The 11,506-nt window shown below is 43.1% G+C and overlaps 1 protein-coding gene across 1 annotated transcript in view; it reads left to right on the top strand.

The window, feature by feature from the left end:
- The window catches only part of cemip (cell migration inducing hyaluronidase 1), a 59,765-nt gene that overhangs the window by 35,480 nt on the left and 12,779 nt on the right, over positions 1–11,506 (top strand). The window contains exons 7-12 of the mRNA XM_030765913.1: positions 1–71; positions 224–319; positions 943–1,064; positions 1,318–1,465; positions 3,940–4,131; positions 11,098–11,267. Coding sequence (XP_030621773.1) covers positions 1–71; positions 224–319; positions 943–1,064; positions 1,318–1,465; positions 3,940–4,131; positions 11,098–11,267 — 799 coding nt within the window. The remainder of the gene's footprint in view (positions 72–223; positions 320–942; positions 1,065–1,317; positions 1,466–3,939; positions 4,132–11,097; positions 11,268–11,506) is intronic.

The following is an 11,506-nucleotide window of genomic DNA, read 5'->3' as shown; positions in this document are numbered from 1 at the left end:
ACACCCCTGGAGCTTTATCACAGTGAAAGGCGACACGTCCTCTGTGGTCGAGGATCATGCCATCTATCAAGGTGAATATCTCATGTCCTATTGTTTGCGCAGCAATGGAAAGCAAACACTAGTGCTCAGACAAAATATGCTGAGACAGGTCTGCCCATCCTCTGACCTGACACTCACTCCCTCTCCTTCTCTCTCTCCTTCTCTCTGTCACAATGACATTCAGGAACCAAGGCCTCTTCTGAGGCAAAGAGCTCCCGCATCTTCCAGTCAGGATACGGGGAGTATTTTACCATCACTACCACCAGTCAATGGGTACAAGGTAAATACATGCTCTGTCCCATACCATCTCCACATCTACTCTATTTCCCCATACACCTCATTCGTATCCACTCTATTCATCCACCACCACTAGACCAATACAGTCTGAGGGTCATGTGATTGACTAAAACAAGTCTTAAATATAAGGTACATTATACTGCAGAAAAAAACTAAGTAATAAGAAATGTAGTTGAAAAAAGTTGATCTGATATGAGGCCTACAGCACCACTGAACAAAAGGTCCATATAATATGAAATACACATTTCAACATAAATGTCACATTTTGACTAGTCCAACTTCTACCTCAGCTTCTCTTTAGCTCTGTTCAGTGTGTAGACAATTATCTAGGGGTTGTGCCTTTCAATTATCTTCACACAAATTGTTTCTGACAAGCAGTATTTGAGGGGTGGTGAAGCTGATGGTATAAACTAGATTAATATCCACATGGACTGTGTCTAGTAGGCAGATCTGTGCCTGCAGTGGAGGCCTTTTTCTCAGTCATAATGGATGTGTGTGTGTGTGTGTGTGTGTCTGTGTGTGTGCCTGTGCCTATGTGTGTGTGTGTGTGTGTGTGTGCCTGTGCCTGTGCATGTGCCTCCATGTGTGTGCGTGTGTGTGTGGCAGAGGCTGAATGGACTGAATGGTTTGATCGAGATGATGAGAGAGGTTCAGGTGACTGGGAGAAACTTTCTGATCTACACAAGGCTTTCCCAGAACGTCTGTGCAGCAATCCACTGGATATCCAGGTACATCCGCACACTCACACATACAGACACTACCATCTCTCTGATATCGTCACAAAAGCTCCCTTCTTCTCACATCACTTACTTTGACTTACCTAAGGAATGGCATATCTTACATTTGTTTTAGTGAACATCTCCGCCTCTGAGAATTAATACAATATTTTCTTGCCATGAACTTAGAACATGAGCTGCAGTCTCTCTTGCAGGGGTATCCATCCTTCTGTTAATGCGATGCATTCAATTGTTTTGACTTCAGGCTGAGACTATCGACGGCATTCCTGCCAACGCGACGGGTGAAATTTTCTCTAAGAACGACAAAAACTATGGCTTTGTGTGTCTAAATAAAGACCAGCCAGATGGGATCTGCCAAAATTATCGTGTGCGCTTTCTCTGCCCGAAACTAGGTATGTATGGAATGCAGTACCCTTTGTGTGCTTTCAATGCTTGAAGTGTAGTTTCACATGAAGCACTGCCAGTCATTTTGACTTTACATGTAACTGAAGTCTGAACAGTTGTATTGGTATGAGGACTGGGAATTTGTATGCGTGTTTATATGTAGGTTTGTGTGTGTGTTTGTGTGTGTAAGTGTGTGTATATGCGTGTCACACTAAGGTCTGGAAACTTGGCACAGCACTCCTTGTGTCTGGGCTTGTCTCCTTGCGTGTCACGTGGCGTGCAGTCTGACAGTCTCTTGTGCAGCGAACACCGAGCCCTGCAGGGGGAAGGAGAGGAGCTGTTGTGGTCTGTGGGAACTGGCAGAGACACAGACTTTTAGCGGCTGTAGGCCCTTCATCCAACAGGGGGATGCCGAAGTGCTGGTACAGTCCCAGCAAAAAACAAATCCTCAAGTATAGTCATAGGATAGAGCAGCCAAAACGCCCGCGGGGGTGAGGGGGGGGGGGTGTTTTGTTAGGTGTATGAAGATTGCTCTCAAGGGCTGATGAAGGTTGAGGGTGAATCTGCGTACCGCCTATCCTCATCAAATTTTTGACCCGGAGAAACCTGATATAGTAATGAGAGGGAGATAAGATCAGTATGAAGAACACTGCAGAGGCCAAGAACATGCTGATCTGGCATGTTTTTTTCCTCTGTCTCTAAACAACCCAGCATTTTCAACCCATTAAGGCATCACTGATCGATGAATAATCTCATCTTAGTTCTCGAGCAAACACTTGTACATTTGAGATCATAGCATTACAGATGTGTCAGTTGTGCTATTGCTCACTGATAAAAGCCTGATCCAACCACTGGAATGTAGGTTAACCAGAAATGAACTGCAGATCTGTCATTACAATAAAGGTTGCAACAGATCAACTAAACACTGATTTTTCTATCAAATTCAATTTCATTTGGAGGTCAAAAAGACACCAAGAAGAGAAGGATATTTTGATTTTCAAACTGCAGACATAACAAAGTATAAAGCCAATTCTGATGCCATTTTCTGAGAAGACATCAGTTTCTGACAAATCCACTGTAAACACACCAAATTTTGTTTAAGGTCTTGTGTTGTAATGAGATCCATATATGGTCCATCCAATGTTGAATTGTCAAATATTATATCTTTCAAAGACGGTTTTGCCAGCGCACTGTCACAGAACTATTCTGCCTCTGCTCCTTTTATGAGTTTTACTTAAAAAACTGTGCAAATAGTAACAAATAATGTGCAAAGAAGTATTAACAATGTAGTCTAAATCAGTGGAATGGAATTTACTGTGTAGTAACATAGAAACGCTGTTGAAAAGTCAAAGGTTTTCTGCATGAGAACCCAATCCAGACAGAGGATTCAGTAACTTTTGACATGGAGTGGAAATCTATTAATCCATCTGGGTTCTGTTTCTCCATAAAGAGAGCATGCTGAGAGTGTTTGGAAAAGACTCCTCAGGTCATTAAGTAATCCACAGACAGGGCAAAATCTGACCAATCATATGATGTTTTGATTTAGTAATTGATCATACTGGGAAGTAATGAGATGATGACTGTACAATTCATGCATGGGATTCAAGTGATTTCAAGGTTGAACTGAAGTCTGTCCAAGGTTGAACTTCATTTTTTTTTACAATATTTTCCCAATTTTTTTTTAAACACCAGATGCCACAAAACCCTAATTTCCACCATATTTACAGTAATGGGTGCAAAAATAATACCGCTTTGAAGAAATGCTGGAGTTAGAAATAAAGCCATTTTGAAGTGACATTATGCTATACTCACTGGACTCACTCTTGCATTGTGATGTTTGGCTAGCCATGTATCATGAATGATCTCTCGGTCACCACTCCAGCGATGATTATAGCACGCTCCACGCACACACATAGTCACATATACATACACATGATGAAAGCAGGGGGCTCTTTCCTCATTTTTTTTTCTTTGCATTCAGAATGTCATTGTTAACAATGCTTCACACTGCATTGAAGATTAATTCCCTTTACCAAGGCCGAGTGTGCGGACTGCATCATATATGACTGAACCATCACGTATACCAGGCTTATTACTCAACAAAGCAGAAAATGGAGCATTATTCATAAATAATGTTTGTGTGTGTGTGTGTGTGTGTGTGTGTGTGTGTGTGTGTGTGTGTATCTACAGTATATGAATATGTATGGAGCATACTGACATTTTTGTATCTTATACTGACCCCTGACTTTTCTGTGTTAAAAGTATTTCAGCTGTTATTATGGTTATCCGTAGTTATGTATTCACAGACAACTAACTATTATCGTTGTGTATCCTCAGACAATTAACTGTTTTTTTTTTTTTAGAACTGACCACCATATTTTTAAAGTATGTGACATGTGGTTGTAGACTTGGGTTAAGGAGCATGTGAAAGAGTGTATGCTGTTTAAGTTTGTAATATTTTTTTTTTTTTATCGCCCCGCAGTGCGTCCACAGGCCTCCATCTCCATAGACACGTTGTCAAACTGCAGTATTCTGGAGTTGGCCGATGAGACTGTGGGCTGGAAGCCTGGCGATAGGCTGGTGGTGGCCAGCACTGATTACTCCATGCATCAGGCGGAAGAGTTCAACGTCCTGCCCTGTCCTGCATGCTCCCGAAACCAAGTCAAAGTTGAAGGTCAGTCTGATTTCTGATGATCCAACTGGCTAATTACAGCTAGACGGTTAATGTCAGTCTTGTTCATATGGCCACTGTCTGTCACATTACAAGTCAGCAGAGGTGTGGTGGACTAAAGTTCATAGACACTGGCTATTTCTGACTAAAGAATATTAAGCAAGGGTTAGCATGAAACTACACATCGATTGGGATATCATTTTGACACAGACAATTGTGTGAGACCAATTACAGTTTTTCCAATTTCTTAGTGGTTACACACCTGCTAGTCGTTGCTTATGAAACAAGCGAAAGGATTATTTCAAAATGTTTTCCGCAGTGGATATTTTCACACTGATAAAGCACAGGTACTGCTTGTCTGTCAGCCAGTAAATTTGTACTAGGCATGCCTTTTTTTTTTTCGCTATACCAAAAATTTACCGAGGCGTGGTGACGAGGCAGTGATACTGAAGTGTTAATTTTATGTAGCGTTACAACCCCTTCAAGTCAGCGCATGCTTCTCTGGTGAGCTGTCTCATTACTGTCCCTGTCCTTTCATTTCTAAGTTTATCTGGTGTTTTGTTTGCTGACATGCAAACTGTGTGTTAGACAGTTTATTAGCAAGTCATTCTGTTCAGTTAAAAATGTCTACGTGAGTGTTTCGATTAGTGGACGTTTAATCAATACAGCGGAGACAGGAGTCGTTATGATGACCTCAAGTCTTCGACGCCTGGCTCTGTCACAGCTGTCTGTGGGCTGCTGTCATGGAGACACAGTGAGAGCGGGTAGGGTTCACTGGGAGGAATGAGTAAATGGGAGAGACAGCCGGAGGAAGCGGTGATTGTGCAAATGACACAAACATTTCAGTTTGTCCTACATTTCGCTTCGCAGTTAGTCTAACCCGCAAATTCCTGAACACATCAGCTTGGACTCAAACATACAGCTTTGCGGTTTTGGAATGCACTGGGGAAGAATGGAAATAGGGCAGAGTGTCCACGCAGGGAGAGTGATCTGCTGAACTCTGGGGTTGAAGTGTCAGTGTGCTCCCCCTAGGTTTGGCTTCACTTTTTTTTCTCTCGCATTGACGTTCAAAGAAACTGGACACGTGGACAGTCTAGCTCTGCCACATTGTATGTAGCAAATAAAATGGACCACAATGGTCAGGCCAGTCAGTAGGAACTTGTTAGCTGCACTGTAACAGACTCCACTATTATGGAAGTGATATTAATCCTCACAGCACAGACAGATCATGTCCTCAGTTGCAAATTGAAAATGCACCCGGCTGACTCCCAGTTCTTCCCGTGCATTGAATGTAGGGAGAGGAGAAAGCATAATCAGGACCTCTTCAGAACCATGGGCTAATCGTTACAAAAAATCTTAGCAGTGAGTAAACCTGTGAAAGAAAAGCAGGACAAGACCCACACACATTTTAGAGAGTCTCAGATGTTTCGTATTGGGTACATGACATCATCTTGTATTACTCTGTGGACTGTACATTTTCAAGGGGAGACTGTATCATCAAGTGAAAATACTGTAATCTGCCTTGATGGAGTATTGTAACGGGGCAAAGGTTGTAGGCTTTGTAGACCTAAGGTACAGAGAGCAGATGTTACAACATGTCAAAAACACAAGTTAAGAAAAACAAGAAAAACATGGGGGGGAAATCTTTGACTTTTTCATTGACTTTCCCTCAGATGAACTCTGCTGATGGAGCAGGAGCACTCCATAGAGCTCAATTGAATCACACGGCAGTTGGGATGGGATTTTGGAGGATCTTAATGTGATTTTCAATCTATTAAGGAATGCTTTATTTTTTTTATTTGTGCTGCACGGCAGTATGCACTGGCATTCAAATAAAAACTCTCACGTTTTCTCTTTCTCTCTCTCTCTCACACACACACACACACACACACACAGGCATGCGCACATATAAATACACACTACAAATTCTCACATAGAGCAATTCGTTTGCACCTATGTGTTTCAGATGACCTTACCATGTAAGCACATGCTCCGTGGTGAGAAATGCTTTTTAGGGATTGTTTTTTTAAAAAGATTATAATTCCTCTGATTTCAAAAGGGCAAATAATCACGCAAAACAAACACGCGTCTCCTGTCATCTGAAAAAGATCTCTCATTATGAGAGAGGCCGATTGGAGACCATGCACATAATTGCTCTCCCTGCAGGCACCCGTGTGGTAAACACTCCTCTCGCCTTACCTATCCTCGGAAGATTAAAAACACAAATCTTCCCAAAGTATGTATCGACTCCAGCTCTCTACTCTCCTAAACCGCACTCCTTCAGTCTCACATCAGACATGATGTTCTTTCATGTTCATCAGTGTTTTTTTTTTTTTACTATCAGCACCCCCCCCCCCCAACCCCCGCCTCTCTCTTTTCATTTCTCTCGCCCAGACACGCAAAGCTGAGAATGGGAGAAAACTTGGGCCAAATACTTTCAGCTGATTTGATTTCCCCTTCATGCAAAAAACGGTTTCTCAAATCCACCACTTCTTTTTTTTTTTTTCTTTCCTTTTTTTTTTTTGTTTTCATTGTTACAAGTGTTGCTTTTGCCCACAGCCTTTGGTTTCTTTTTCCAACACACAGGACACAAGCTGAGATAACATCAGGGCTTTATTCACCTGCAGCTGAGACTCTGGCGGTTCAGAAAACATATTTTCCTGTCACAGTTGTTTGTTCCTGTTCAACAAACGATGCATTGGGTGTGGATGTCCAAATGGTTTACGCATATGTAGTCACTGCCCTTGGTCTGCATTCAAGATTGTGTTTGCTCTGTTTTTTCCTGAAATGCTTAATTCTACTCAAGTGCTTCATTCTACTCAGAGAGTTGTGTGTATATGAATCTGTGTCTCACAGAGAATGTAGAATGAGTGGTTATTAAGGCTGAGTATGTTGACTGATTGTGAGACAGGCGATTTGATTAGTTGTGACAGCAGAAGCAATGCTTGCTCTTAGGGCTTATGGCATTTGCGGAAAAGCAACGCGGAAATCTCTGGAAGGTCCCGTCATAAAAGAGGCTAGAGGACAGTATGTTCTAATGCTTTCTGTCTCTGACTCTTCATGACCCCATTTAGTTCACTTCCACCCGCAGCAGAAGGTGTCACTGTCCGACTGGCCCACGTTTCACTAAAAGCTTTCTCTGTTTATCAGAAAAGCTACTATTGCTCTGACCTCACTGAACACAAAGACTGCCATGAGGAGTTAGTGTGTGTGGTGTTGAATGCTGACCCTCCCATGCCTAAACATGTATGCACAGACACACACACACACGCATGCAGACACACACATGCACATGCACACGCACACGCAGGCTCACAGACATCCTCTCTGTTCCACTCTGCTGCGACGTCTTGCTCTCTGCCTCCTGTATGGGAGGAATGACTGTGATTGTATGTGTTTTTCTCTGCTTTTTTAAGTCTTAAACTGTCCCTGTAATTTCATAAAACAACCTCTCCAACTGGCAGCTTTCTCTACCTCTGATTGCCCTCCTCCACAAATGATTCATCAGATGATCCTGTGAACAGCGCTAAGATGGCTCTTTATTAAATGCAATCATGTCTATTTCTGGCCTAGACCAGTTTCAATAAGAAACACCTGTTGCTCCAGTGCTATGGAGAGCTCTTCAAACAGAAGTATTGCACTAGCTATGGCCCTTAGCGGATTGTTGTCATTTTTCTTCACTCTCTGTTCACATCAGGTACTCCATTGTTAACTCGAGATATTTGTATATATGCGATAGATTTTTCAATGCCTTGGTGAGTTGTATGCTTGACCTACCTCAATTGTTATTTCTCTCTCCTGAAAAATTGTTTAAGTCAAAGGTTATGACTCCATCAATGAAGAGGATTCCGTATAAGAAGCGCTAATCTTGAGGACTTGTATGATGCTTGACAGTCATTGGAGCGTTCTTCTCTTGTATGTTTCCATTTATCCTCTGCTGATTACACAACTACATAAACCAGCGGAGTGCTGTTGTGTTTCTTTTTTCACACGGTTCAGTGTTGAGCCCCCACCAACCACCCCCCACCCCAGTAATGAGTCAGTGCCCTCCACACCTCTTGTCTCTGATCTTGGCAGTGCATGGCCTCGCAAGTCAACAGCCCCTCAGCCACTGACTCACTCTCTAACACACCAATTAAACATGAATGTGGACCTCATATTGGCAAGCTCCTCATACAGCAGCACCTGGACCTACTGCCATTCTCTCTCTCTCTCTCTCTCTCTCTCTCCCTTGCTCTCTCTCTCTCTCTCTCTCTGTGTCTCTCTCTTTGTGTGTGTGGTGTGCTATATGTGCTATAATGAAGTCAGGAATCATACTAATGACTTAAGGTGCAGGTCTCTAGTCACAAAGGTTGCATGCATGTCTATGGGTGTGTGGTCATGTGCACAAGAACACATGAATATTTGTGTGTGTGTGTGTGTGTGTGAGAGAGAGAGAGAGAGAGAGAGAGTGTGAGGAAACCTGGCTGCCCCGCTACCGTGTACAGGTCAGACAGTCTCGTTAGCCGCTGGTGGTAATTTGTCTATGTTGTTCAGGAATGTCCTGCTCAGATGAGGGAAGATGACAGCTTGTCGGCTAAAGCTTCATGCTCGAGAATGTCATAGGCGCTGTAACTCTGGTGTTCATTATCTCTCTCATCTGCCAAGCAGAGATGTGCAGGGTTGATATGAGATGCTAAGCTATAGCTGGAGACTGGTCTGTTTGTGGTTTTGACTTTTGATTCCCAGATGGTTACATTAACATTTTGTTCTCTCTCATCCTGTTTTTCTTCTCCCATTTTGAAAACAATCTCTTTTTTTGTTAACATTCTTATATGTTCTCTGTTGAGCCTTAAGCGTTTTCATCTGGAACGGTAGAGAGCTGTAAGGCTGTTGCTTTCCTTCACACTTATGAAACTTGTCTTGGATTGACAGCGGTATCAGAATGGTGAAACTTTGCCCAGTGTGAGATGCTGTCAGCTTTTTTTTTTTTTTTTTTTTTCCTGGAGACTGGATACTAAATGCATGCATCTGTGTGGGTTCTCTTTCAGTCAGAGCCGCTACCTGAAGCAGGTGTTAATTTGTTCTGATGTGTGTGCAGTGACAAGGTTTGGTTGAGCTGGATGTTAATTTGGTTTGATGTAGTATTTGGGCATGCTCTGGAGAACGGTCCCGGAGCAGGGTGTGTTGATGCGACTTGTTGTGGTATGTGTGTGTATCAGCATGAGTGTATGGTGTCAGTGAAATGTGTCCTTTTTTTTTTCTCGATTTGGCACAGACCTCTGACAGCTGTGTCATACAGAAATAGTACTAATACAGAGTGATGTTGCCAATCCCTTTTTTTTAACTTCTCCTCCCTTGCCAATTTGTTCTGCTACGTCTCCAAACCATTTGTCGACCTCTCTGCATCGTACCTACTCAGCACGTTGTCATTCTCAGCCGGGTGACGGCATGTCAGATATGTGTGCTCCTAACCATAGAGATCAGTTGTCTAACACACCGGTCAGAAGGACACTGTCACCCCATGACCTGGTTACTCTTTGCTTCAGTGTGAGAGATTAATGAATGTGAAGGACCATACCAGATTATAGAAGAGAATCTAGAGCTTAGAGGCAGGTCTTTTTTTACACTCGTGTTTTTGACTGACTGTACTAATTTCAACATTTGTTGTGTGCGTTTAGAAACCGAAGTTTTAATTACAGCAGGGTTATTTCTGTTATCGTAACATAGCAACAAGGCAGTAAATTTACTCATTTAGCACTTCTTAAGTTTTACTCTGTTCGTGCAGGTTCGTGTGTGTGCGCGCGCGCGCGTGCGTTTGTGCGTACGTGTGTGTGCGGAATGTGAAGAGACCCATCTGTCAGATGAGACTTCCATCAGTTACTGAACAGAACTGGAAAGCAATTGCTGTCTGTTGACCTCTGTCTCTGAGGACACCTTCACACATCTTTAGAGAAAAAAAAAAACCCATACATACACACACACACACACACACACACAAACACACACACATTCTCCCGGCTCTTTCATCTGTGTCTTTTCCAAAAGCCCATCAAGCTGTTTTGACAATTATTTCCTCAGTAAGAGCTGTGGGAGAGAGTTGTGTGATTGAAAGCAGACCTGTGCTACCTCATCTGTGCATGGCCAGAATTCAGTGCCCCATAATTAGACAGCTCGACATCAGAAATCACTCTAAATGCACTCCATTAGAATAACTGAAAAGACAAACCCTCTACAAAAACTGTAGGTGTGTGTGTATGAGTGTGTGTGTGTGTGTGTGTGTATGAGGTGTGTTTTGGCATTGGCAGGTGTGTTCCAGGCAACTTCGACCTGTTTTTTTAGTCCTCACCTTATTGTGGAGCTGTTGGTGTGGTCGCCCAGCAACAGTCATTTTCAAAACAAACAAATAAATTATCAGGCAACAAGGGCGCTTTTGTACATTAAGAGAACCAATTAGTACAATTAAATGTGATCAGACATGGACATGTGCTTGCGCCCAGCAATTTGTGGTAGAAAACATTAGCGCTTACTCTCAGGTTTGTGATGAATGGACACATACTAAGCAACAGCCATGTACCCCAGCATTTTTGGCCAGGCAGACCGTGCGCCCGCGCAAGGAACACAGACACTCTCCTCATGCCTCTCAGTATTGATCAGGTATTGTGAGAGAGACAGCTGTTCACTTTGATTCCCGGAGTATTGAATGGAAAACAAAAAAAATATGTTAGAGTGAGTGTATCTGTGCGTGTGTACATGTGTGGATTTCTGAAACATTTTTTCTCTGTTTCTTTGGAGAAAACTCACTTTCGTGAAAACTACCAACAGAGCGGTGACTCACTGCCTTACGGACAAGATCAGATACTGTCACTGCATCACACAGTCTAATTTTTAAAGACAAGGCATCGTGTGTTTGAGAAACAGCAAGAGAAAGATTATTAAGAGTGACAGCACAGAGAGAACTAACTGTGTGTGAACGTGTGTGTTCCGTAGGGAAGCCAGCTTTCCTGCACATGGGGGAAGAAGTGGATGGTGTGGATATGAGAGCAGAGGTGGGACTCTTGAGCAGAAACATTCTCATAAGAGGAGAGATGGAGCCTGGCTGCTATGGAAACGAGGCCTGCAAGTTCTTCTCGTTTGACACCTTCGGTGGGCACGTCAAGGTACGGGGCCACTCCCTCTGACACACGCACACACTCACACACACACACACACACACACACACCCCCACACACCCTCGTACTCATCCTCCTTTATAGCGTCCCTGCCTTACCTGTCTGAGCTCTGTTTGTGGCTTGTTGGTGCTGACACTGCCTCCGTTTCATACCCTCAAACTGCATCTTGAAGCCTATTTAACTATTCCATCCTAGCAGGCCATGTACACTCTGCCACGAAAGCAGGT

Source organism: Chanos chanos, chromosome 2 (assembly GCF_902362185.1).
Source record: "Chanos chanos chromosome 2, fChaCha1.1, whole genome shotgun sequence".
NCBI classification, from domain to species: Eukaryota; Metazoa; Chordata; class Actinopteri; order Gonorynchiformes; family Chanidae; genus Chanos; species Chanos chanos.
The sequence above is the reverse complement of the archived record's forward strand: the minus strand, read 5'-3'. Positions and strand labels throughout refer to the sequence as shown.